This window comes from Enhydra lutris, unplaced genomic scaffold (assembly GCF_002288905.1).
Source record: "Enhydra lutris kenyoni isolate GAN:26980312 unplaced genomic scaffold, ASM228890v2 scaffoldscaffold77, whole genome shotgun sequence".
Taxonomy (NCBI): domain Eukaryota; kingdom Metazoa; phylum Chordata; class Mammalia; order Carnivora; family Mustelidae; genus Enhydra; species Enhydra lutris.
Window position 1 is genome coordinate 4,041,205 of NW_019154161.1, and position 26,822 is coordinate 4,068,026.

Consider the following 26,822-nt stretch of genomic DNA (forward strand, 5'->3'; position numbering starts at 1 on the left):
CATTTGACAGAGAGAGATCACAAGTAGAGAGGCAGGCAGAGAGAGAGAGAGAGAGAGAGAGGGAAGCAGGCTCCCTGCTGAGCAGAGAGCCCGATGTGGGACTCGATCCCAGGACCCTGAGATCATGACCTGAGCCGAAGGCAGCGGCTTAACCCACTGAGCCACCCAGGCGCCCTAGATTTGGATCTTGCAAGATCCAGAGATACTGAGATTTCTAGAGTTACAAGTTCTGAGATCCCAAGATTTTAAAATTCTGCAGTTTGGTAATTCTGAGATTCTTTAGTGATAAAGTCATTCTCCTCTTTTTTATTCTCATATTTCAAGGAGACAGAGTACAGACCGTCTAGAATGTGAGGTTTCTAGAATCCCAAAGTGTGAAAATTCACTTGAGCTCTGAGTTCCATTTTAGAACACCAGTGGTCTAGCACAATGAGTAGCCAAGTTTTTCTGTTAAGGGCTAGATCCTCTATCTTTCTCTTTTTTTTTAATAGAGAGAGAGATCACAAGTAGGCAGAGAGGCAGGCAGAGAGAGAGGGGGAATGGGCTCCCCGCTGAGCAGAGAGCCCGATGCAGGGCTTGATCCCAGGACCCTGAGATCATGACCTGAGCTGAAGGCAGAGGCTTAACCCACTGAGCCACCCAGGCACCCCTAGATCCTCTCTCTTATAACTACTCAGCTGTGCCACTGTAGCAAGAAATTGATACTTTGTAAATAATTGGTGTAGTTGTGTTTCAATAAAACTTTATTTATAGCAACAGGGGGTAAGTTGGATTTGGTCTTTAGGTCATAGTTTGCCAGCCTCTGGTTTAGCAGGTGAGAATTCTAGAAGCTGATGTTCTGGATTCTAGGATTTGGATGTTCTGCTCTTTTATGGTGGCAGTTTCTAGAAATTCGAGTATTTCAAAGGAGGTGGAAAACAGAACTTCTGGAACACCGGAGTTCTAGATTAAAGAGGTTCTGGTATTCTAGAACGCGAGAGCCCCATGTTCCGTGCCTGAATTCACAGCCAGAATGAGGGTTCTAGCAGGTGAGGGCTCTAGAAACAGAAGGTTTCTGCGATTCTGAGATCAGAAAGTTCTGCCACACTGGGGCTCTAGATTTCTCTGCTTTCAGGGTCCAAGTCGGGAATCAGCTGGAGACAGTGTTTCTCCTGAGTGGGAATGACCCAGCCATTCATCTGTACAAGGAGGTGAGGCAGAGGGAGGCACGGTGGGCAGGGCCCTGCCCGGGCTGCCACGGGCTGGTGCTGGGTGTGAGGCTGGCCACTGACTCCCAGGTCGGGGGTTGGGTGGGGGTTGGTCTTGGTTCCCCCAGAACGAGGGGCTGCATCAGTTTGAAGAACAGCCCGTGGAAAACCTCTTCCCAGAGCTCACGAACCTGACCAGTAGGTAAGAGAGCCCCTGGAAAGCGAGGCTCATGGGGATGGGAGCAGGGAGCCTCAGAGAAATCAGGGACAGCGGGGATAGAGATGACCTCAGAGAAATTGGGCAGGGGAGGGGACTTCAGCAAACTCAGGCCACTTGGGAGAAGCTGGTCAATGGTGGTGTTCACAGAGAAAACACAAAACAGACTCAGGGAGATCTAAGAAGGTGGGTGGTAGGGGTAACCTCAGAGAAATCAGACTCCCCAGCAGGGTCCCAGGGCTACAGGAAGGGGGTGGATGCTCCTTGAGGGGCAGAACATGGGGCCAGGACCCAGTGATGCCCTCCGGCCATACTGTCCTCCCACCCGCCCACCAGTGTCCTCTGGCTTGACGTCCACAACCTCCCTGGCACATCCCGGCGACTCTCTGCCCTTGGCTGTCAGAGCGGTTATGTCCGAGTTGCCCACGTGGACCAGCGAAGCCAAGGTGACGGCTGGGATGGGGGCCGGGCAGGGGGCTAGGGCCTGGGGACAGGGCCCTGAGTTCCCCCCTTCCCCCACAGAGGTCCTGCAGACATGGACGATCCTGCAGGACGGTCCCATCTCCCGGGTGATTGTGTTCAGCCTCTCGGCCCCCGAGGGTGAGCTTCGGGCCTGTGGGGGGTGGGCAACTCCACAGGCTCAGCCCCCCCACACCTAGATTCATGCCCTTTTCCCAAAGTGTCCGACCCCTCCGCACCTCCCCCATCCCTCCCGGGCCCACTCCCTCCCCTTCGTGCTCTCCAACTGTACTTCAGTGACTTACTGCCCCCCCATGGTCTAATAGAGACCCAACCTGGTGTTGAACTTCTGCCTTTCCCTTGGTGGTCTAACCCACAACCTGCAGACCTCCTCTGTTCCTACACCTCCCCCCCTTCCCCACCCCCCCCCCCCCCCCCGCCCCGTTACCCGTCTCTTGCTGCAATCTAAGCCTGAGCTCTTCTCCAGCCCCACCCCCACCCCCAGGGACTCCACGCTGCCCTCCTCCTCCTCCCCTGGCTCCCCTTTACCTGCACCTGTTGCTCCGTTCCTCTTGCTGGGCCCTTCCCTGGCAGTTCCCTTCACCTGACATTTGTAGGCTACCCCCTGGGTTGGTCTTCACTCCTCTCCCTCCTGCTCTGGCCTCACATCTGCTCCTCTTCCTGGCGTCTCCCCTCCCTGACCTCTCGTGATCTGACCTCTATGCATCCCTCCCTAGCACAACTTCGGGTCTCCGCCTTCACACAGAGTAGTGGGGGTGTGAGGAGCCTGGAGCCTGTCCCCTCAGTGCCCCCCCATCCGTGTCCCTTCTCCAGAGACCAAGGACCCCACACAGCGGGAAGAGTACAGCGTGCTCGTGGCCAGCATGTTGGAGCCGGCAGTGGTGTATAGGTAAGGGCTTGTTCCAGGTGGTGCGGGTCAAGGCGGTTGTGCCCCGGGGAGGGGAGCGTCAGTGTTTGGGTCTGGAACTGGTCGGGGCTACATTGAGGCCTTGGGATGAGAACCGAGATGGCCACTACCCCCAGACAAGTGTGTGGGCAAGAGCTTTTGAGCCGACTCGGCACGTAAGAAAGCCTTGATTCAGAGGGTTGGCCAGTTTCTGGGGCGTACCTCTTCCCACCATGGTGGGTTTCAAGTCAGCTGGCAAAATTTCTGGAAAATGTCGCAGTCTGCTCTCAGGAGTCAGAGCCAGCCAGCTATGGCTCCCCTGGTGGGCAGCACAGGTGTCCAAGTGGGGTCCGAGTCCCCCACGCCAGCCTCCCAGAGGCCTTGTGCATGTCCAGACTGGAGGCAAGGGTGTTGCCAGAAAGGGCAACAGGGTCGTCTGTGCAGGGGTGAGACGGCCCCGCCTCTAGGGGGCAGTGTGGGTGGGTGTCCCTTCTGGGCAACAGTGAACAGTCTGAGGGAATGATTTGGGTTCCCCTTGGTGGATGTGCAGATGGCCAGGCTGGAGACGAGGGGGTCTGGGTGTCAGGAGGAACAGCGTGGCCCAGACCCGGGAAGGGGAAGCACTGTGGGTCCCCCCAGCCCTGGCCTGCCGCCTAGAGGGGGCAGGCACTGTGGTGTGACTTTGGTTTCCCTGCCGCATCCGGGGACCCTCAGGGACCTGCTGAACCGGGGCCTCGAGGACCAGCTTCTCCTGCCCGGCAGTGACCAGTTTGACAGCGTCCTCTGTGGCTTGGTCACCGACATGGATCTGGACGGGAGGCCTGAAGTCCTGGTGGCCACCTACGGGCAGGTGGGGCTGAGGGATGGGACCACTGCCGCGTGTCCCCTCCCACTGCCCCGCATCCCCGTGTGACCCTCGCACCCGCCCCCAACCTCCTGCAGGAGCTGCTCTGTTACAAGTACTTCGGCCCGGAGTGCGGGCTGTCCCAGGCCGAGCACGGATTTCGCCTGCTGTGGCAACGGGGCTTCTCCAGCCCGCTGCTGGCCATGGCGCACGTGGACCTGACCGGGGATGGGCTGCAGGAGCTCGCCGTGGTCTCCCTGAAGGGCGTGCACATCCTGCAGGTAGCCGGGCTCCCCACCTTGGGTTCCCCTCGCTGAGCCTGACCTTGGGGTGGGGGTGGGGGGATCAGTGCACCCCTGTTCTTTCAAGGAAACACAGAAGGGGACGGGGAGACACCCCACGAGGAGGTGCATTCAGGGGCCCGACCGCACAGGAGCTCAGCAAGCCTGAGCCCACCTTCAGCGGGGGGACCGTGGGCCACTGGCCCCCACCCCCGGAGGAAGGAGTAACTATTTCCAGGAGGCAGTTCCTGTTGGCCAAGGACAAGTTCCGAGAGACGGGGCAGACGGGGCAGCCAATCAGGAGGGACCGTCCTGCCAAAGGGAACCCGCCCGGGCAGCCGTCAGCCCCCAGCCACCCTCAGGCTCCCCACCTTCAGTCCTTGGCTCCGCGCCCTTTGTCTGACTCTCTCCCTTTGCCCTCCCTGCAACCCCTACCCCCTTCCCTGTGCCCTAACCTCAGTGCTTCCTCTGGGGTCTAACCTCTGCCCTCCACAGCAGGCGGGGACTTACCCTCCCTGTAGTCCAACCTCCAGCCCTCCCGCAAGCAGTCTCCGGCTTTCCCCGGGCATCTAACTAACCTTGAACCTTCCCGCTTTGGCCTGACCCCTGAACCTCCTGTAGTGAACCAGCCCTTGAGCCGCGGGCTCTGCCGTCCGGCCTGTGGCCGCACTTAGACCCCCTCACTCCCACCGCATCGCAGCCCAACTGCCATAACCCCCGCTGGGGTCTAGTACCCAACCGCTCCAGTGGTCCAGGGTCTAACCCTAACCCCCACTGCAGCTCATCCAGTCTGACCTCTGACCTTTCCCCTGTGGCCAGCCGCCACCTCTCAGGCTGTGCTCTACTTTTGTTTCCTGGCATGTTGTTTGCCTTCTATTTGTCTCTGGTCTACCTCCAAGGCCCTGTCTCTGGGGTCTAGCCTGGGTGCTTTCTCTCAGAGGTCAAGGGTACTGGCTCCTCTGCAGGCTTTGCCTGGGTCTTTTCCTACATTCTGTATCTCAATGGAATGGCCGAGGTTAGACCTCAGCAGAAAGGAGAAAGGCTGGACCCCAGTGGAGAGGTCTGAGGTTAGAGCCTAAACCGAAAGGACATAGGTTAGATCCCAGTGGAAGAGGCTGGGGTCCAACCGTGGGACAGAGGACTTCCCTTTACTGTGGCCGAACCATCCCCTCAACCCTCTGCCCTCATTCAAGCCACGTCACTGTAATCTCTTCTGTCCCTTCTCTTGGGGTCTAGCCTGAGACCCTCCAACCAGGGTCTCACTCTGTCCCTCATGTGGTGCCACATTCTTCCCTTTTTCACTTTGCTGGTTTCCTTCTGCCCCTTATCAGTCTGTCCTTTGTCATCAAGGTCTCACCGTTGTCTCCCCCACTATGGTCTAACTTCAGCCTCACTACCGTACAATGTATGTCTCTCCCGTGTTTCTGTCCTTCCCTGTCCCTTCTGAGTTCAAACCTCACATCCGCACATTTCGGCCGAGGCGCTGTCCCTCCCACTGGAAATTCACCGAAGGCCGTCCTCCTGGGTCTAACCTTCACTCCGTCACAGAGACCCATTCCCACCCCACACGCTGGTCCCCTCTCTGACCTCCCGCCACTGAGCTCCCGTGTGGTCTAACCTGTGCCCCTGATCTTTCTCAGCACCGGCCCCCTCTTGTTCCCCACAGCACAGCCTGGTCCAGGCATCAGAGCTGGTTCTGACCCGGCTTCGGCATGAAGTGCAACAGAAGAAACATCAGTCACAGAGACCTGGGGACAGGGCGGGTCCGGGGCCCACTGAGACCCTGGCCTCCTGAGCTCCCACCCGCTGCCCGTCCCAGGCCCAGGGGCAGTCACTGGAGTAATCGCCTCTAGCCGTTCACAGTGGGGAAGCCTGCTGAAGGAAGGGAGGGTCTCCCCAGGCCCCCCAGGATGGTGGAACTGGGAGTCAGTGCTCTGACCCCTTGTGCCCTGCAGACCTGGCTGATGCACTCCTGTCTCTGTACCTCAGTGTCCCCGTTTGAAAAATGGGACAATCTCACCCCCCCCCGTCACCCCCATGGAGACTTGGTCAATCTGTGATTATTAATATGTCCAAAGGAAGCAGACTTGAGTTGTCTTCATTCTTTTGTTCTGGCAAATGTTTGACAACTGCGGTGGGCCAGGCTCATTGTTGGGTGCTGGATTCTCCCAGAAGAATAGGAGAGAGGGGCACATGGGGAGAGAAAAATCCGAAGTTCAACCTAGAAGTGAGACTGAGATGAGATCCTAGTGTAAACCTCAGAGGACAGAAATGAGGACCTGCCATAAAGGCTGAAATGAAACCAACGTGGAAGAGATTACAGAAGCCAAGGAAAAGGACTGAGGTTAGACCCCCACGGGGAAAGTACATAAATTAAGCCTCAGAGGAAGGATATAGGTGAGAAGGGCTGTTGCGGGCAACTGTGGTTAAATTGCAGCAAAGGGTTTGAGGCTAGACCCCAGCACCACCACCATGAATAATGCTGAGGTTGGACCTCCAACAAATTACTGTGGTTAGACTTTGTGCCAAGGGCCCAGGTCAGACCCCAGCAGAAAGCAACTGAGTTTAGATCCCAGTGGAGGCCTGCTGAGATGGAACCCAGGAGGGAAAGACCCCTGCTGGGCCATTCTGAAAGGCCCAGGATTAGACCTGATAAGACTGGAAAGCCCAGGGGATCCAGGAACCAGGGAGTCTGAGACTGGGCTGATTTCCCTGGCCCAAGGCTGGGAGGCCTTTAGAAATTGCTCCCTCCTGTGGCCCTAAGGCAAGGGAGAAGGAAGCAAAGGCCTGTATTTGCAGGACCAGTGGAGGGTAGGAATCAGGAGGACTCTCGCCCTCCCCCACAGGCCAGGAATAGCTTCTAGGGTGGGGGGGATTGTTGGGGAAAAAATTCCTGAGCGGGATCCAGGCTGGTGGGGAGGGTGGGCTTTTTCGTCCGTGGGACAGGGCTTGGGTGGGACTCCTGCTTCCCGGGGCAGAGGGGGCAGATCCGCCAGTCATCCTGGCCATCTGTCTACCTCCTACCAAGGAAGTCCACCCCATGGTCTGATCACCCACACTGACCATAAAGACCAAGCCACCAGGTGGGCTTTTAGGGAGGCAGGAGCCCACCAATCCTTGGCCGCCCTTGTCAGCTCCCAGAACCCTGGACCCAAGCGTGGGAAATTGCAGGGAGCTGAACCGCCTCCCTTTTGCTGGCAGCCCGCCCAAGGCTGTCCAGCCTGGACCGGCGTTGGGCACAGTGGCGGGGGCGGGGTCTCCTCCCTCCTGCCGCGGGCCTCAGCTGCGTCCCCTCCCATCCTGGGTGGGAGTGGGACTCCGGCGTGGGATTTCGGTGAGTTTAGTCAGTGATGGTGTGAGTCTGAAACGTGTGTCCCCTTCAGGGCTCAGGATTGTGTGTTTTCAGGACTCGGCCCCTCGCCCGGCTGTTGGCAGTTCGCCGCTGACCACTCGTCACTCGCTCCCGCATGTGGGACCACGCGTGCCATGGAGTGGTTAAGGGTGTGGAGCCCAAAGCTCTGCTTGGCCACTCTGTGCCTCGATTTCCCCATCTGTAAAATGAGGCTAATAATGTTATTTCAGGGGTTGTTCGGAGGGGTAGTTGTGTCAACACCTGTCAGTCATTTACCAAAAAAAAAAAAAAAAAAATGTTTAGCACCGCCTGGCACGTGGTAAGGGGGTGTGAATGTTAACTGTTGTTACTATTATTAATGGGTACCTTTGTGGTTGTTTCGGGCCCGCTGGGCGAGGTTCTGTCTGGAGACACAGCATGTGAATTTGGATCTGACTCTGGTTAAACATTCTTGCCCTCCTGGTTCTGTGAGCCTGTAACTATTTGTAGCTGTTCGTGCCTCTCTGGCCCTTGTATGGATCAGAGTCTGTGTGTGTTGGGGAGGAGGAGGGATGCCTCGCAATGACCCCCAACCCCTTCCAACATGCACACACCGAGCACCCTCCGCCGCTGTCCCCTGTCTATGGTGCTGAACCTGAAGGGTGGGTGGGAAGCTCCAGCTCCCCCCAGCCTCCTCTCTCCAGGCCCCTCCCCTAGCCTCCCCCGCCCCGCGGCAGCCTCCCCTCTCCCCGCCTCCTCCTCCTCCCCTCGGTCTATGGCTCCTCCTCCTCCCTCCCAGCACTCTCCCCCGTCCCTCCTCCTCCCTCTCTCCCAACTCCCCCTCCCCCGTGTCCCTCCCCCCTCTTCCTCTCCTCCCTCTATCCCCTCTCCCTCCCCTCCTCCCTGGCTCTCCCTCTCAGTCTCCAGCTTCTCTCTCTCTGTCTCTCTCTCTCTCTCTGTCGGGCGGAGTCGCCCACCACTGCCAGCCCAGTGCTAGGGGGACCTGCTCCAAGCTGCAGCTGCAGGTAAGAGACCCTCGTTGGGGAGGAGGGGCGGTGTGGGAGAAGGATGGTGTTGCCTGGGCAGGCTGGTAGAAGGGGACATTTCAGGAGCCAGGAGCGGCTTTTCCCTGAGCTCATTTATGGAGGTTGGGGGGTGCTGCATATCCCGGGTGGGGATACCAGGTTCCTTCTGTGGGTTGGGGGCGCCACCAGCAGCCAACATCCTCAGCTCCTCCTGTGTTCTAGGGAGCATGGCCGGCTGGGGAGGGGGTGCCTCCTGGGCACTGAGGGGGCACTGAGGCACCGTCTGGGGCAGTCCCCCTTCGCCTTCTCTCCCTCTACCCCCGCCTTCCTGCGTCTGGGTCTCCTCTGTCTGTCTTTCCACATCTCTTGGGGGTCCTGTCCTGCAGAGTCTGGCCGCCTCTCTGAGTCCCTTTGCCTGTGTCCCTGTCTCTCAGTCCCTCACTCTCGCCTCTGCTCCTCTGGTTCCCTCTGTGCCTGGGTCTGTTCTGTGTCTTTTCAGGGTTCTGTCTCTGAGTCCCTGGTTTCTTTCTGCCTTCCTCTTTCGCCATCTGTGTGTGTTGTGTCCCTGTCTCTCTCCTGTCTCTCCTCTCCTGTGTCTCTATCTCTTCTGTCTCTGTGGGTGTCTCCCTCTCTCTTCCCTGCCCCTCTCCCTCCTTCTCTCCATCTCCGTCTGTAGGTATGAGGTCTCTGTTTCTCTGTCTCTGTCTTCCCTGGTAGCTGGTTAACTCTCCTCCCACACACCTTTGTCCCCGCCTCTGGCAAGGGGGAGACCTGGAGGAAGAAGACTCCCCCTCCCGCAGAGTGGGCTCCCCCAGAAGGTGCGGAGTCCCCCTAAGTCCTCTCCCTTCTTCAGCCGAGCCCCTGCCCATCCTCCTGGCTGGTTTGTGCCCCATCCCCTCCCTGAGGACAGAGCTCCTCTCCTCTCCCCTGCCTTGTATCTGGCATCCGGAGGCCAGTCCTTCTTGCAATCTACCCTCTACCCTTTGTGGTGGAGACTGCACCAGTCCTCCCATCTTGCCTTCCCATTCCTCCTCGTAGAGACTAGACTGGTCCTTCCTACAGTCTGACTGCTACGCCTCTCACCCTTTGTCCATTGCTTGCTTCACTCATCTGTTCCTTGGACGATTACTGAGCACCTTGCCTACTCCAGGCACAGCACTAGGCACCGGGGTGGGTCAGGCCAGTCCATTCTGCAGCCTTACTTCCATCCCTCTTGTGGCATGCCAGCCTCAGACCTCTCAGTGGGGGTGGCTCTCCAAAGCTACTCCACCATCCCCTGGGGGCTCCAAAAGGGCCCCTCTGAGTCTGGAGCTCCCTGGCCAGTACATCTTCTTCTTTCCTGGGGGAAGTGGACCCTAGAGAAGCTGGGTGAGAGTTAGTGACTGGGGGAAAGGGGAGAGCCTACCCTGTAGCCCTGGCTGGGATGGGGTGAGGTCCTCAAGTATCCACGTGGGGCCCAGCTGGGTTTGGAAGATCACCAGCCTAGGAGTCCCATGCCTTGCGTTTCCATCCTCCCCTGCCCCTGCTCCTGATTTGAAGCTGCTTCACCTGGCCAAGCTTTTTACCCGCTCTGGACCTCAGTTTACCCATCAAAGTGTCATGGCCCTGAACAGTGAGACTATGTGTGACCCCCACCACCCCCACCCCAGGCCAGGATGTGGTGTGGTGCTGGGAGAGCCTGGCTCACCACCGGAGCAATAAGTGGGTGTGTTTAGAAGCCTGTGTCCCCACCTCGAAATCCCTCCGAGGGGTGGCGGGCAACATTTGCTCCCACCAGAGCACAACCAGAAACCGCCACCTCTCTTGCCAAGGTGAGGGAGAGGAGGGAGGGGAGAGGTCCCACCTGCCGTGCCAGACCAGCCCCCCCCCCACTTACACCTACAGTCCCACTCTAGGCAGAAGGTCTCCAAGACCCCCGAGGGGCATGTGAGGCAGACCTGGGGTACTCGCCACTGACCCAGCTGGCTGCCTGCCCACGAGAGTGGGGAGAAAGGGAGAGATGCCACCATCGGCCCTCCTACCCTGGCCTCAACCTGATCCTTTTGCCCCTGGGTTCTAAACTCAGATTAGGTTTCAGGGCTGCTGGCGGACGGACGGAAAGAGGCAGAGGCGGGTGCGTCTAGCAGAGGAAGCCCAGCTGTCCCCCGGCAACAGGACTCAGAACTCCTGGTTCTTCATTTCACAAATATTTATCTCTCACTTTCTCTGTCTGACCCCTCCTCCCCTAAGGCCTCAGTGAAAGAAAACCAGGTTTTACAGGAAAAGAGATTAAGGCAGGCTTCTTTGCCCAGCCCCTGAGCAAGGAGGGTAGGCGTGAGGACACCCTTTGCCAGACTCTGGTCTCCCTAGAGGACCTCACCGGGAGGGACGGGTGGTTGGACTTGAGGGGGCACTTTCCAGGCCAGGGCCCTCCCATGATAGAGGGAGTTCGATGCTTGAGATGAATTCTTGACTCCCAGGTGGCCCTCCTCACTCCTGCAAGCCAGGGAGAAGGGAGGGAGAAGAGAGTGAGTCTTTGCTTTGGATCCTGGTGGGTTTGTAATTATGCCTAAGTTGTTGCTAATTAGGGGGCTGCTAATTGGATGTATCATTAGGGGCCTTGCTGAGGGGGCTAATTGTGTGGTGGCCCTTTAAGAATCCCCCTCACCCCCCCCACACACACACTCCTCAGGGAAGTTCTGCCAACATTCTGCCTCCCTCCCCCAGGAGCCAGCTCCCTGCCCGTGAGTACGTGGGCGTGTTTTGGGGGCAGGCTGTGGGTTAGACTCAGAGAAGAACTTTCAGACATGATACCCGGTACCTGGAGGCACTGGCCAACACTGGATCAGGGAGTTGTGGGCTCAGAGGACTGTCGTTCTTCTCTCAGTCCCCCCCTTTTTTTAATAGGCTACTGGGTTACCAAGGCAATGCAAGAGTGGGGCAGAGGAACTGGGAGTTCGGGCCACTCTTGGAGAGAGAAATGGAACCAGAGTTGGTGCTGGGGGGCTTTGAATGAGCTTTTGACCTTTGAGCTTGGCCCTCTCCACTGAAGAACCAGCTAGGGACACCCCGAAGTGGGGTGGTGTCATTTTTAATCAAGAGCTCAGGAAGGTGATGTCTGAGTGAAGAACCGGAGAGGAGAGGGTGAATATGTGGGGAAGAGCATCCCAGGAAGGGGAAATAGCAGGTGCAAAGGCCTGGAGGCAAGAACTTGTCTAGTATGTGAGGAGCCTTGTGGCAGGGGCCAAGCAACCAAGGGGGAGACGAAGCCGGAGAGGGAATAAGGGGAGCAGATCCTGTGAGACCTCATGAGCCAGGGCGAGGACTGTGGTACTCTAGCTGAGACTGAGTTGGGAGCCATGGAGGGTTCTGAGCAGAGGGAGGAGGTGAACTGACTTGCGTTTTTTTGTTGTTGTTGTTTTGTTTTGTTTAAGATTTCATTTATTTATTTGAGAGAGGGAGAGCATGAGCTGGGGAGAAGGGCAGAGGGAGAGGGAGAAGCAGACTCTACAGAGCTCAGAGCCCCACATGGAGCTCGAACCCAGGACCCTAACATCGTGACCTGAGCCAAAGGCAGATGCCCAACAAACTGAGCCACCCCAGGCGCTCCCTAGTTTGCATTTTTAAAGGGAACTGAGGCAAGACACAGAGATAGCCACTCAGAGCCAGGATCGGAGGCTGGAGAAGTATTGAAACCAGAGAGACCCCACAACCCACAAATGAGACCAAAAGCCCAACACAGGGCCTCATGTCACAGCTGCTGGAGACCCAGGCACCTCACTGAGACCTGGGGGCTCCTGGAGAGAGACACCTGCCATGGTTGCAGGGAATGATGTGAGTGCAAGACCCTCCAGCAGCCCCTCCCCAGCCCCTCTCAGACAGACAGACAGACAGAGGTCCCAGACTCTGAGCAGGAGCCCTCTGGGGGCCAAGTCGGAAACCATGAGACTTACCTCATGAATTGAGGGCCTCCAGCCCCTCGCCTCACCCACTAAATTATTCACTCTGTGTTCTCTGGGGCCTGGCTTCATTCCTCCCTTGTCTGTGGGATTCGTCTGTGTGGCTGGGCAGGCCAACAGCCTGTTCTCTTTCCAGGGCCCTATAACATTCCTTGGTGTGAGTGCTCCGTGCTGGGCTTCTCTACTTACTGCTGAGAGGCATCTGGGTTGTTTCAAGATGGGAGCTGTTAAGACATTCTCGGATATGTCTTTTGGCAGACACATGACCTAGGGCTCCCGGGTGCGTATGTACCTGGGAGTGGGAACAGCTGAGTCCTAGGACACGGCATATTCAGCTGTAGTTCCCCAAAGTGGAGAGACCAACGTACACTCTGCCAGCAGCGTGTGACGCTCCTCTGTCTTTATCTTTCTCCCCTGGTCTCTGTCTGGCCCTCTCTGTCTCTCTGCATCTCCCTCTGTGCCCATCCTCCCTCTGTCAGCCCTCTGCTTGTCCCCCATGCCCCACTCCCAACAAGCCTTGGCTCCTGTGCAAATGGGAGGGGTCCATGCTCCTCACCCACATTCTTCCTCCTCCCCCACAGGACCCAACACCCTCCATGGCTCCCCTGGTCTTAGTGGGGTTTGCACTCCTCCTGGGGACAACCCCCTGCTCGGCGGCGGCCACCCCAACCCCCTCACTGCCGCCTCCCCCAGCCAATGACAGTGACGCCGGCACAGGGGGCTGCCAGGGCTCCAACCGCTGCCAGCCAGGGGTCCTGCTGCCCGTTTGGGAGCCCGATGACCCGTCCCTGGGGGACAAGGCGGCACGAGCTGTGGTCTACTTCGTGGCCATGGTTTACATGTTCCTGGGCGTGTCCATCATCGCCGACCGCTTCATGGCATCCATCGAGGTCATCACGTCAAAGGAGAAGGAGATCACCATCACCAAGGCCAACGGTGAGACCAGCGTGGGCACCGTCCGCATCTGGAATGAGACGGTGTCCAACCTCACGCTCATGGCCCTGGGCTCCTCAGCCCCTGAGATCCTGCTGTCCGTCATTGAGGTCTGCGGCCACAACTTCCAGGCGGGCGAGTTGGGCCCAGGCACCATTGTGGGCAGTGCTGCCTTCAACATGTTTGTGGTCATTGCCGTGTGCATCTATGTCATCCCAGCCGGTGAGAGCCGCAAGATCAAGCACTTGAGAGTCTTCTTCGTCACTGCCTCTTGGAGTATCTTCGCCTACGTCTGGCTTTATCTCATCCTGGCTGTCTTTTCCCCGGGTGTGGTCCAGGTGAGCAAGGACCCATGGACACCTCCTTGGTGCATGTATGTCTGCAAAATCCAGAGGGGTGGCCCCCTGGGCTTGGAGACCATTCATGTATTTGCAGAAATGCATGCTCACATCTGGGAGGGCCTCCCGGTATGGTTGTGCAGGTTGTACACTGCACGAGGGCATTGGGATATTAAAGGCAAGTTGGGGCTAGAGTCCATCGAGTGTGCCCAAGCCATGTCTGGATGGCTCTGCAGGCCCTGGAAAGGGCTCATCCACCCAGAGGGGGGTGACATTTTACACTATACCCATTTGGAAGGGACCAAAGAGCTCTCACTTTGGTGCCGTATGTGTTAACAGACTCCTTGTGATCTATGTAATGCATACCGCACCCACTTCATGGTCTAGCCAGGTATTTGCCAGGTAGGTTCACATGTTTTCTTACCCTCCCTGTCTTTTGCATAATTTATTCCTGTCTTTATAATAAGACCACCTTCATTTGCATAATTCATGCCACAGTTGCATAATCCAGCCTTGTATTTTCTGACAGTGCTAATCAACTTGGGTAACTTGGTACAATTTGCATAACGTATCCATGGGCCTGCATAGACGTAGGCCCACATCTGTGTAATCTAGCTCTGTATTGGCCAGATATGCAATTGTGATTTGCATAATTCATTCATTATTCATAATTGATTGCTGATGGTAGGATAATTTATGCCACATCACTGTAATTTATACGCAATCCAGTCCAACGTAGGTATAAGCCCAGTCCACTGCAAAGGCCACTTTCCATAATTTATTCCAACAAAATTTAGCCCCATCGCTCCATAATTTACACCCACGTTCCCATAATCATTTGCCTCTCGTTTGTCCAGTGTCTTAACCACATTCTGCTTAGCCTTCCTTTAAAACATGTGCCTAATTCATTTCCCACAACCCCAGGACTGCCATCTACATTTGCATAATTTATTTATGGGCCTGGCCTAATTCATTCACACACATGCATAATTTATTTGAGGCTACCCAGAATTCCTTCACACATGTGTATAAACTCTCTGCGCAAATCTATCTGGTTCTGCCAATTCTAGTCTCTTTCCAGGAAGCAGCTGAAGTTAGAAGTATAAAAATTCTTTGCAGGTGATGTAAAAGCAGAGGGAGGGACCAGAAACCACAGGTGAGCTAAGGGGGAGACGGTAACACCAGGAGACAGGGATGAGAGAGGGAGAGAGACGTTTACTGTAGCTGAATAATGATTAGAATGCTGAGTCTCCTGGCAGTCATGGTGAAAAGTACAGAAGGTTGTGTCACACGGTTCTCGTGCACTTATAGAAAGGATGGTATACTGGCTTGGGTTTTCAAAATGGTCTTTGATGAGGATTCACAGCAAAACTATGAAGAGAATTTTAGATACCATGAGCGACAAGTGGGTAGGGATGGGGGTGGAGGAGAGAGCCAGGCTCAGACTCAGAAAACAAGCTTGAAAATATCACAGCTCTGGGTGGAGAAGTCGCCATGGGGGATCCCTTTGGGAGTAACACGGAGGCCAGGCTTATGGGACATTTTCATGAAATAATGGAAGGAACCGGCATGAGATCAAGATGGTGCCACTTCCTCTTCAGTGTAGAGAACTGGAGCAGCAAGATGGGTCTGGCTCTGAGTTTTCTCCCGAAGTGCTGTGTGACCTCAGGCAAAGGCCCCTCTCGGGGCCTCAGTTTTTATATCTGAACCATGGAAGGGCTTAGACCGGATCCTTGGTTCTTGACCCTTCATACCGAGTGCTCCCTTTTTCTAGCAAATGCTTTGTTACCCTTTACTTGGACGTGAAATTCTTAGATGAGAGGAGAGAGGCCTTCTCTCCCAGTAGCCAAGTGCATGGACCCTGGACCCAGACACACTGGGTTCAAACTCCACTTCTGCTGCTCCCCAGCTGTTCCTTGGGCAAGTTCCTCACCTTGTCTGTGCCTCAGTTTCCTCAGCTGTCACCTGGGCGTCAGCATAGCACTGACTCCAGAGGGTGGTGTGGGGAATCAAACAAATTACACATGGAAGAGCTCAGAACAGCAAGCCTAGGACAGAGTAAATGTGAGTGATTCCTCCCATTACTGAACTTGCCTGTGTTGTTGGCTTTCCGAAAGTCTGTATAATGGCCAAACTGATATAAAGGGAAGCGATGTCTGATGGAGCCATGTGCATTTCCACATGGAAATGCTTCAGCACAGCTACGTTAAAAGTCATGGTGTGGGTACCAGATGCCAGCACCTACTTTTACCGAATAAGTTTGGGTTTAAGAGAAAGAAAAAGATCAGGAAACGTTCCATGCAAGGAGCTGAGCAGAGGAGTGGGTAGCCACAAGATTAAAAATAAGCTCATTCAGCATATATTAGAGCATCAGGAAAATACTTCATATACATGTAACAGATCTGAGTTCTAGACTCCAATTATTAGAAGCAGGTTTTTTCGCCACTGCACATGTCCAGCGGGAGGTTCTGAGGTCAGGCAGGACGTGGGACAGGTGTGTATTGTGTGGGGCTGCCCCATGAGTCGCTGGACCAAATATCCCCCCCAAAATCGTGGTGGCAGCTCACAAAGGACCCCAGATTGGAGACGCCCCCTCTTGGGGGTGTTTCTGTCCACTGAAGCTGTCTCACGTCCCTCCCAGGGTGGGCAAGTCAACTTGCCCATTTGCAGTAGGTGCCCTGGAAGGAAGATATGAGTCTCCTAGATTCGCCTTTTATTTACCTGCGAGGGGTGGGGTGGGGGGAGAGCAAATCTTAGGGGTTGGAGGCTGTCTGGGAGAATCCTGTTGCGATATACACAGTGACCAGTCCAATGAACACAAGGCCAGAGTTCATTTTACAGCTTGTGTAGAAAATTCAGCTGCTTTTCACAGACCTGCCTGGTGGCCTTGTGAAGCTCTGTTTCCAAGTCCTGCCCTTCTCTCTGAGCCATCAGTAAACACAGTGACAAGGTGTGTGGGCATTGGATCAGAAAAGATATTTTCCCTTTTGGGCCCATTTTAAAGACACCTCTGGGAGCCCTCTGATGGTAAATAACCTTTAATGGTTCCTTCCTTATCTTTAATGAGAAAGGTAACTACTTGCAGACTGAGTCCTGGACCTCAGTGAGTGCTAGTATAATAATGATAATGTTAATTTCACATTCTGAGTCTTTTCCACGTGTCAGGAACCGACAGTGCTAAGTGTTGGGGTACATAAGCTCATTCAGTCTTGGGGACGCCCCCACCTTACAGGCAAGAGGCTGAGCCAGACCTCCCTCTTCTAGAACCAGGATCTGGACTCAGCCTTGCCTTGTTTCTCTGGGGAGGTAGCATATAAACATGGGAACTTGCTGTATGAGGCTGTAAGAGGAGCCAACTTTTGCTTCTTTTAGAGTCAAAGTCCCGTCCCTAAGGGCCAGATTCTAAGGAGAGTCTGGCAAAGGCTGTAGTCACTGGTCCAGGGATGGAGGGCGGGAGAGGGGAGGGGAGAGGGAACCAGGGAGCTTTAGTAGGAGGTGGAGTGGAGAGCAGGCCCTGGGTGATGGGTGGGGTTTGAACAAGTCAGGGGCATCCCAGGTGAGGAGGGGTGGAGGGGAAGTGGAGCAGAGAGAAAAAAATGGAAGGAAAGAGAGGCAGGAAGGGATACAGGCTCTGCCCCTTGAGGGGAGCTGGGTTCCCGGCACTGGGGCAGGTGGGCGTGGTTCTCAACGTGATAAAAGGCGTATGGACGGATGGATGGACGGGTGGACGGGTGAGCGGATGGAGGCATGCATGCATCAGGCGACCAGGAAAGAGGGGGGGGGGGGGGGGAGAAACTGCGAAGCATCTCACAAGGGAGAGAGATGGGTATCTGCAAAAGATACAAAAGGCGGACAAGGAGACAGAAGCAACAAGACAGGAAAACAGATTGAAAAACCGACCGCCGCCGAATGGGACGGAGGCAGGGAGAGAAAGAGGGAAGCAGAGAGGGGACGAAGCGGGGCAGGGACCGAGATGCGGGGAGATGCGGAGCAGAGGTGCTGACGGGGGGCGCCAGGCGACCACCGGGAGGGAGACGCGGGGGGCGGCGGGGTGGCGGGGCGGCGAGTGCGCCCCCTGGCGGCGCGGCGGTCCTGACCCACGCGGCCACCCGCAGGTGTGGGAGGCGCTGCTGACCCTCGTCTTCTTCCCGGTGTGCGTGGTGTTCGCCTGGATGGCCGACAAGCGGCTGCTCTTCTACAAGTACGTGTACAAGCGCTACCGCACCGACCCGCGCAGCGGCATCATCATCGGCGCCGAGGGCGACCCCCCCAAGAGCATCGAGCTGGACGGCACGTTCGTGGGCGCTGAGGTGCCGGGCGAGGTGAGCGGCCTGGGCCCGAGCCCCGCCGAGGCCCGCGAGCTGGACGCCAGCCGCCGCGAGGTCATCCAGATCCTCAAGGACCTCAAGCAGAAGCACCCGGACAAGGACCTGGAGCAGCTGGTGGGCATCGCCAACTACTACGCGCTGCTGCACCAGCAGAAGAGCCGCGCCTTCTACCGCATCCAGGCCACGCGGCTGATGACCGGCGCGGGCAACGTGCTGCGGCGACACGCGGTGGACGCGTCGCGCAGGGCCTCCCCGTCCGAGGGCCCCGGCGAGGACGAGGACGACGGCGCCAGCCGCATCTTCTTCGAGCCCAGCCTCTACCACTGCCTGGAGAACTGTGGCTCCGTGCTGCTGTCCGTCACCTGCCAAGGCGGGGAGGGCAACAGCACCTTCTACGTGGACTACCGCACCGAGGACGGCTCCGCCAAGGCCGGCTCCGACTACGAGTACAGGTGGGTTGGCGGCTCTCAGGGCGGAGGTCCCCCCCCCCACCCACCGCGGCCTCCGCGATCGCCGGGCTCAGGGCTGCCTCCAGCGCCCATCCATCCGCGGCTTTCATTCATGGTTCGTTCATTCATTCCCGCTGAGAGCCTTCTTGGCACCGCACGCTCTTCTAGCGCTTGCCAGATCGCGCGGCTGTCCCGCCTCCCCGGCATACCGGCTACCTGCGGGTTCTTGCGCTTGACGCCACCCCGCGTTCATGATTACAGCTCATTCTATGTCGTGTTACCGGGTAGGACAAGTTCCCCCCGCCCCCAACACACCATGACTAAAGTAAAAATGCTTATTGAGCAGCTACTGTATACCTGGGGGTGTACTGTGGCGAACAAGACAGCTAAGGCCCCTATCCTCAAGTTGCAATAAAGCAATGAACTATTAAATAGATTAAGAATATCAAGGGATTTTAAGTGCTAGGTGGGAAAATTAAATGGGATAAGAGGGAAGAGGCGGGACCCAAATTATCCCCAGGTTTTGGGTGGCACCTTAAAGAAGCCCCCCCTTTGTACCCTCCTGTATCTCTCTGTCCCCCCGCCCCCGTCCCTCTCCTCACCCCTCTTTGAGGAGATCTGTAATCTTCCCTCCTTCAGCAGTTCCTACTGAATACCTACTATGTGTCGGGTACAACCTTCAGACGCAGAACAGTTAGGGTGCCTGGGTGGCTCAGTGGGACTCTTGATTTTGGCTCAGGTCATGATCTCAGGGTGGTGAGACAGAGCCCTGTCTGGCTGCGCACTGGGCACGGAGGCTGCTTAAGATTCTCCCTCTCCCTCTGCCCCTCCCCACCTTAAAACAACAACAACAACAACAAAACACAGAACACTAAACAAGATAACTTCTCTATCCTCACATGACCCACAAAAGTCTTTATCTGTTTGTAGTTCTTCTGTCCATACCACACTCTTTCAAGAACGATAGTTTTACAGTGTAGTTTGTTGACCGATGTGCAGTCTGTCATAGTTCTCTATAATAATACCAACGTTTATCACGGGTCTACTATGTGCCAGAAACGGATCTGGGCCTTGAAGACCAGCAGTGAATGAAATACGTCAAGCGTCTGCCCAAAAGCAGCTGACATTCTCGTGGGAAAGATGGGCCATCAGGGAGTAGACACTGAAGACAGAAAAATGTCAGCTGTGAAGAAATTAAGGCAGAAGACGGGAGAGAGTGTTGATGACTGAGCTTCTCCCCGGTTCCACCTGCCAAGTAGTCTGCCATACCTCCCTTTCATCCTCTTCCCTGGGTAAAACTAAGGCGGACCTAATTGTAGATCTTCAGTTCTGCTCGCCCTCGTCCCTTTAACTCTTCTCTCGCTGGAGCCGAGTTTCTGGGTTTCACGAATCTTCAGCTCCACCACTCTGCCCCAGCCTCCCCCTGCCTCTGCCGAGGCATTTCCAATCTTCCAATATTTTGGCGGCTTCAGGCATTTGTAGATCATTCCCTCCACCTCGGGTCAGTCCAAGGTCCTTTGGTCTGCCCATCCCCATTCATTTCTCCCACCCTCCCACCTCCCCCTCCATTCTGCTTCCCCTGAGTGGGGCTCAGGATCTTTGTCCTGTCATCCTGTAACATGGGATCCCTTTGGTCACCCATGACCAAACGCCCCCTCTCCCTACCATCCTCCATCTCCCAGCTTCCTTAGACTAAAGAAGAAGCATTCACCATACTGGGGCCTGCTGTCACTCAACCTCTTCACCCTTCCACTCCTACCCACCCCCCTAGTCTGCAGCTGCCCCCACCAAAGGTTTTGCAGAAGAAAGTGAGGACGGGTGTCACCTGCTGGGATCAGAGGTGCCTCTCTCACATGCAAATGACCTCAGTACTGAGATGTCTGAAGTGTAGGAGTAAATGCTGCTCAGTGGTGGAACCAAAGAGCTAGGCAAAGTTGACACCTTCCTCTTGTCCCTGCTCTCCTATCCCAGGTGACGGTCACAGGCCTGGCATCACTTATCAGTGCAGCTTAGGTCCAGGACTGGGAGGCAGGACAACTGGGTTCCAGTCCAAGTCCTGGAACCTGTTTCTTGAGCAAGTTCCTGCTTCAGTGTGGGCATTCAGGGATGTCATGTACAGTTATTAAGGTTGTGCACTGCCTAAGAGTACCACATCTAAGAAAGCTCTATTCACATAGTGGACATTGTAGATTTATATGTCTATTATGACAATGTCCTGATTCATGGAAATAAAGAGTCTTGAGGGAGGGAAGCCATTTTCTCATTTGCCCACAGAGATCTTATGGATTAGGATCCATGGGCCTCAGTTTCTCCAAATTTAATATGATCTCCGAGGCACCAGAAGAGTACACCTGTTCCAAGATTCTGAGATTTAAGCACCTATAATCCTAACATGCTGAGGGTCTAAAGTTTTAAGATTCCAGGATTCCCACATTTGGGTATTCTACTCCACACCTAACCAGTCTCCCATGTGCTGGTTCTCATATTTTCATCTTTTCAGAATTTGTGCATCCAGTGTTGAAACACAAGTCCCTCTCCTATATTTCTATCATACCTGGTTTCTAAAATCCCCATGTTCTTTGTCTTTCCGACCTTTGATTTTGGAAAAAATTCACGCCCACAGAAGGGCTGCAGAAATGGTTTGGTGAACCCTCGTATCACCTTTGCCCAGAGTCACCAACTGTTCATTTGCTGTCCTGTTTGCCTTCACTCACCCTCCCTAATATATACTAGTATTAATCATTGTGGAGCTAGATGGGAACGGCTTGCAGACAGCATGACCACTCACTTATAAATACTTGAGTGTGCCCCTGCTAAGACTTATGACAGCCACCCCCCCCAGTCACAATCTGACTGCCACACTCAGGAAATGTAATACTGAATCAATATTATTGCCCAGGCTGCGGTCCCTGTTTGTATCCCCCCCCACCCCGCCCGTCGTCCCTGTAACATCTTGTGGCTGTGTTTTCCCTCCCTTCCTCTCTTCCAATCTGATCCAAACCCAAATGTTGCAATTCGTTGTCATGTCTCTTTAGAGTTCTTCGGTCTGGGTCCATCCCTCCGCTTCTCTAGGACTTTCGTGCCCCTGACACTTTTGAAGACAGGCTACTTAGTAGAACAACCCTCAGTTTGGGTTTGTCCGATGTGTCCTCGTGATTAGATTCAGGCGATGCACTTTTGGCCAGAATTCATGCAAGCGATGCAATGTTCTCTCCTCGGTCCATTATACCAGGAGGCCCATGACTCCCGCCTGTCCCACTACCAGTGATGTCCCTTTAACCATTTGGTAAAGTTGGTGCTAAAATCCCCACCTAAGCTAACATTTCTAACATCCCATAACTGTAGGATTCAAGATTCTAACCTTTTTTTAAAAGATTTTATTTATTTATTTGAGAAAGAGAGAGAGCATGCGGTGGGAAAAACAGAGGGAGAGGGACAAGCAGACTCTGAGCGAGGATCCCGACATGGGGCTCGATCTCACAGCCCTGAAATCATGACCTGAGCTGAAACCAAGAGTGAGACACTTAACCCACTGAGCCACCCAGGCGCCCCTAAGATTCTAATCCGAATATGCAAATATCCCTAGCTGACTTGTGCTGAGTGCTTTTCTTGTCTTATAACTCAATCCTTGTAACACCGCCCGCCACGAGGTAGACACTGTTATTAGTTCCACTTTACAGAAGAGGAACCTGAGGTTCAGAGGGCCGTAGATCCTAACCGCTGAGATCACACAAGCCAAGAGAGCGGTGAGACTCTGCTCAGAGCAGGTGGGCTCACTGGGCTGGGTGCCTCGGCTACCATGGACAGCGGCTCCAGGGAGGAAGGCTACAGCCATAGGGAGCTCCTTACCTGTCTCCTCCCAGTCTTATCATCTGGTTCTACCTCTTTGCCAGAACCTTGGGGTCTCTCTGACCCCCCCACACACACACACACACACAGAGCTGAAGTTTTTTTGGGAGAACTGGAGCCCAGGACCTGTTTCTTATCAAATTGATCACAGTAATGACAGAGAACACTTATGGATCATATAACACCTTTCAGAAATGGGGTCACTGGCGCATGCTGGGATGGATTGGGAGGAGAAATTGTAGATTTTCAAGGTGCATTTACATCCCAGGGTCACTTTGATGCCTACAGCCCTGCCAGGAGCCCATCATTCCCTGTTCCCGCAAAGTTTCACTCTGACTACTCTGCCATCATTATCTCATTTCTTCCCCTGCCCCATTATAGAGCATCTCACATATGTTCAGAAACTTACACAACTGATGCTCATTTAGGCCTAAGCCAGCTCATATCCTTCCCCTCCTCAGAGGCCCGCCATGCTTCCCACCCTACTTGGAATAAGCACCAGATTCCCAGCTGGGGCCCCTGACATCTGCCCTTTTTCCTCTGTGATGTCATCTGCCTCATCTCCTTCCCCCCACCCTTGCTCCCTCCACTGGAGCCACACTTGCCTCCTCAAATACTCCAAGCTGCTCCTGCCTCAGGACATTAGCACTGGCTGTTCCCTTTGCCAGGGATACTTTTCCCCAGATATCCTCCATATGGCTCCCTTCCTTACCTCCCTCAAGTCTCTGCTCAAACGTCACCCCTCAGAAAAGCTTTCTCTGACATTCTAACACAACATCTCACTCCCTACCCTCTTTCCTCTGTTTTCCTCTATTTTCTCCATAACACCATCACTACCTGACATTTTATTATATGTTTGCTGTTTATCCATCTCTTTTTTAAAAATCTATTTATTTGAGAGAGAGAGTGAGAAAGAGAGAGCATGAGAGGGCGAGTGGGAGAGCAAGAAGCAGCCTCCCCACTGAGCAGGGAGCCCATGCGGGGCTCTATCCTGGGACCCTGGGATCATGACCTGAGCCAAAGGCAGACGCTCAACTGACTGAGCCACCCAGGCGCCCCTCTGATCTAGTTTTGCTGCTGTTTCCCCAACACTAAGAATAGTGCCTAGCACACAACAGCTGTTCAGTAAATATTCGTTGAATGAATGGACCGTAATTAAATTATTAAATGTGTAATTGTCACCATGATATGGCTCTCCCACGGGCCTGTGAATGTGGTGAGCCCTGTGAAGATAGGGCCTCGTCACCCTCTGTTCCCAGCACCACCCAGAACAGGGCACAGAGAAGATGCTCAGGGAGTCTTTGTTGAATGAATGAATGAATGACCCCAAGTTAAGGAGTGTGGGCGTTCTCTTGAGAGTACTCAGGAGGACTCAAAGGTTTTCATCAGAAGTGTGAATAAGGTCAGCTCTGGGCCCCACATCCCTGCTACTCCCAAGTGTGGCCCCTGTATCCTTCATGGGAGAGGCCACATCTGTGGGAGTGACTTAGAAATGCAGTCTTGAGGGCACCTGGGTGGCTCAGTGGGTTAAGCCGCTGCCTTTGGCTCAGGTCATGATCTCAGGGTCCTGGGATCGAGTCCCGCATCTGGCTCTCTGCTCGGCAGGGAGCCTGCTTCCCTCTCTCTCTCTCTCTCTGTCTACTTGTGATCTCTCTCTGTCAAATAAACAAATAAAATCTTTAAAAAAAAAAAAAGAAAAAGAAATGCAGTCTTGAAACCCAGAGCCGCTGAACCAGATCTGCATTTTAGCAACACCTCCCAGGGGATCTGTGTGCCCATTAAGGTTGGAGAAGTGTGTTTATGGAATACCGCAGGCTCTCTCCACTCTGGGATTTTGCATGTGCTGTTCCCTCTGCCTGGAGCATTGCTGTCCACTAGAAACCCCCCACCCCAGGAAGCCGGCACCGATCTCATCTTCAACATTATTTAATGCTGGCATTCCTAATCCTCATGGGTTCCATGAGGGAGGGACCGACTCTGTCTTATTCCCCCTTTGCAGCCCCTTCCCTCCCACCCTCGGAAGCCCACCCTGATTCATCCTCAGTATTATTTACGTAATGCCTGTCCATCCTCATACTCGGGAGTTTTCGGTGGCGCTTTTCCCTTCTCCAGGAAGCATGCCCTGACTCCCCTCCTTCCCACAGAGGGGACCCACATACACCCCTTTCTTTCTCCCCCTCCCACCCCTCCCGCCGCAGTGAGGGCACGCTGGTGTTCAAGCCGGGCGAGACACAGAAGGAGTTGCGCATCGGCATCATCGACGACGACATCTTTGAGGAGGACGAACACTTCTTCGTGCGGCTGCTGAACCTGCGCGTGGGCGACGCGCAGGGCATGTTCGAGCCCGACGGCGGTGGGCGGCCCAAGGGACGGCTGGTGGCGCCACTGCTGGCCACCGTCACCATCCTGGACGACGACCACGCGGGCATCTTCTCCTTTCAGGACCGCCTGCTGCACGTGAGCGAGTGCATGGGCACCGTGGACGTGCGCGTCGTGCGCAGCTCGGGCGCGCGGGGAACCGTGCGCCTCCCGTACCGCACGGTGGACGGCACGGCGCGCGGCGGCGGCGTGCACTACGAGGACGCGTGCGGCGAGCTCGAGTTCGGCGACGACGAGACCATGTGAGCGCGCGGGGACGGGGACTCGGCGGAGAGATGGGGCGGGGCCGGAGACGTGGGCGCGGCTGACCAGTGGGCGAGCCGCAGGAGTGGGCGGGGTCGCGGGACGAGGGCCGGGCCTTGGCGGAGTTGGGGGGCGTGTCTCGCGATGGGCGGGGCCTGAGTGGTGAGGCGGGGCACGGCTCAGAGAGGGGGCGGGACAGGGGCGGGGGGGGGGGGGGCGGGGGGGGGGGGGATGGGGAAGGGGCTGGGCGGGGGAAGGGGGGGGGAGAAAGAGGCTGGTTTGAGGAGAGGAAGCTGGACCCGGGGAAGTAGGGCCAGGTGAGGAGAGAGAGGAGAAGAAGGAGGACAGAGGCCTGGGGAGAGGAGTGTAGAGGATTTAATTGTGGCTAGTGGGGATGGAATGTGGCCTGAGGAGAGGGGCCTCGTGGTCAAGAGGGGAGGTTCCAATCGACGTGGGGCGGCGCCTATGGAAATGTAGAAGCAGCAAGGCCTAAGCTGATGGATGGGGTCTGGGAAAGGACCCAAGGAGTTGGACAAGGAAGGCGGAAGAAAGCGGGACCTAAGGGGAGAGGGCGGAGCTTGGGGCGGGACTAGGGAAAGGATGGAGCTTGTGGGTAGGAGGACACTTGAACCTGGGGAACTGGCCGGACACTTAAGGGGAATGTGGGCTAGGCTTTGGGAAGAGACCGAGTAGGACTGTGGGGGCCTGGGAAGGTAAGCGCAGGGCCAGAGAAGACACTGAAGACACTGGAAGACACTGGATTTGCGGAAGGTGGCGTGGGGTCTGGGGAAGTGCGCTGGATACAGACACACCCAACACACACGCTGGCACATGCGGAATCACTAAGCCACAGACACGCTCGCTAAAACACGGTGTCAGGGCTGGTCTCACGCCCAGACACCCGGCCACCCCCTTACACAGATGCCCGAGTCTCCCCACTGTGTGCCTGCAGCCTCACGTCCCCCGCTGCCTGCCTGGGAGGCAGACGGCGCCTCCCCCCTTTGCCTGAGCCCTTCCGCCCCCGCACGCCCGTCTGTCTCCCTCCTCCTGCCGCCCACGCTCCTCCCACCGAGCACAGTCCCCGCCGCACTCTCTTCCCCCTCCTCCTCCTTGCCTCTGTACCTTGGCCTCCGCTCAGCTTCTCACTGCTCTCCCCGCCTCTCCATCCCTTCCTTCGCGTCTCGCTCCTGGCAGTCTATCTCTGGGTCTCTGTTAATCTCTAGATCTAGGTCTTCAGTGTCTAGCTCTCTGACTCGGGTTATGTGTCAGTTACGGACTCTCCGTGCCTTTCCATCTCTTCTGTGTCTGGCTTGAGCTGAGAACTTGGGCTGAGGGCTGAGGGCACCATCCCAGACCCCATCTATCACATTCAAGAGGCAGAGGCAATGGGGAAAGTTGTCTTTCTGCTCATTCTGGTCCTTCCTGTAGTCTAACCCGTTTCCCTCCTGCTGCTGCGACCCCACAGGCCCTCTCCTCCCCCACACGGCTTCCCCAGGCTGGGACGCCCTCTGCTCACGCCCTCACCCACGTCCCCGCCCAAGCTTCCAGCTGTGGCTTCAGATGACAGAGAACAGGAGGCTAATTAGCGTTTAGGGAAACACATGCTTCCTTTCACGGGCAGGCGCTAATTAGAGGTGCTTGGAAGCAGCCCGGCTGGAGGGGCGGCCCCAGGCAGGATCAACACCGAGGTGGAGGAGAGCCGCCCAGAGACAGGGTGGTGGGGAGAGAATGGGGGAGAGAGAGACAGAGACGAGAAGATGAGAGATAGAGATGGAGAGACAGAGACAGAGTTAGAGAGAGAAAGACAGAAACTTTGATACAAAGGGAGAAGGAAACTGAAAAATTTGGGGAGAGAGGGCTCCAGGGAGATTGAAAGGCTACAATCCAGGAAGCCTGAAGGGAAGTGAGATGTGGGGAAGAAAGAGAGACCTTCTTCCTGGGAGAAACCCAGTGGGACTCAGGGAAGAAGAGGTCCTCTTGATGCGACAGAGAGAAAAGAGTTTGGGTCAGAGAGAAGCACAAGAGACAGGATACAAAGGAGACTGGTTCGAGATCAGTGGCTGCAGAGGATGGGAGAGCGGGGTTTCCAGGAAACGGGAGGCAGGCATGAGGGT

General features: G+C 55.7%; 2 protein-coding genes across 3 annotated transcripts in view; both read left to right on the forward strand.

The window, feature by feature from the left end:
- The window catches only part of LOC111160663 (kaptin, actin binding protein), a 7,245-nt gene extending 1,495 nt beyond the window's left edge, over positions 1–5,750 (forward strand). For both annotated transcript variants that reach the window (XM_022523920.1, XM_022523919.1), the window contains 8 exons: positions 1,115–1,190; positions 1,316–1,389; positions 1,741–1,850; positions 1,927–2,004; positions 2,698–2,773; positions 3,485–3,620; positions 3,713–3,895; positions 5,562–5,750. In XM_022523920.1, coding sequence (XP_022379628.1) covers positions 1,115–1,190; positions 1,316–1,389; positions 1,741–1,850; positions 1,927–2,004; positions 2,698–2,773; positions 3,485–3,620; positions 3,713–3,895; positions 5,562–5,690 — 862 coding nt within the window. In that variant the 3' untranslated portion in view covers positions 5,691–5,750. The remainder of the gene's footprint in view (positions 1–1,114; positions 1,191–1,315; positions 1,390–1,740; positions 1,851–1,926; positions 2,005–2,697; positions 2,774–3,484; positions 3,621–3,712; positions 3,896–5,561) is intronic.
- Positions 5,751–8,173: 2,423 nt separating this feature from the next.
- Positions 8,174–26,822, forward strand: part of LOC111160727 (solute carrier family 8 member A2) — a 28,483-nt gene continuing 9,834 nt past the window's right edge. The window contains exons 1-4 of the mRNA XM_022524045.1: positions 8,174–8,251; positions 12,771–13,460; positions 17,576–18,240; positions 24,285–24,707. Coding sequence (XP_022379753.1) covers positions 12,786–13,460; positions 17,576–18,240; positions 24,285–24,707 — 1,763 coding nt within the window. The 5' untranslated portion in view covers positions 8,174–8,251; positions 12,771–12,785. The remainder of the gene's footprint in view (positions 8,252–12,770; positions 13,461–17,575; positions 18,241–24,284; positions 24,708–26,822) is intronic.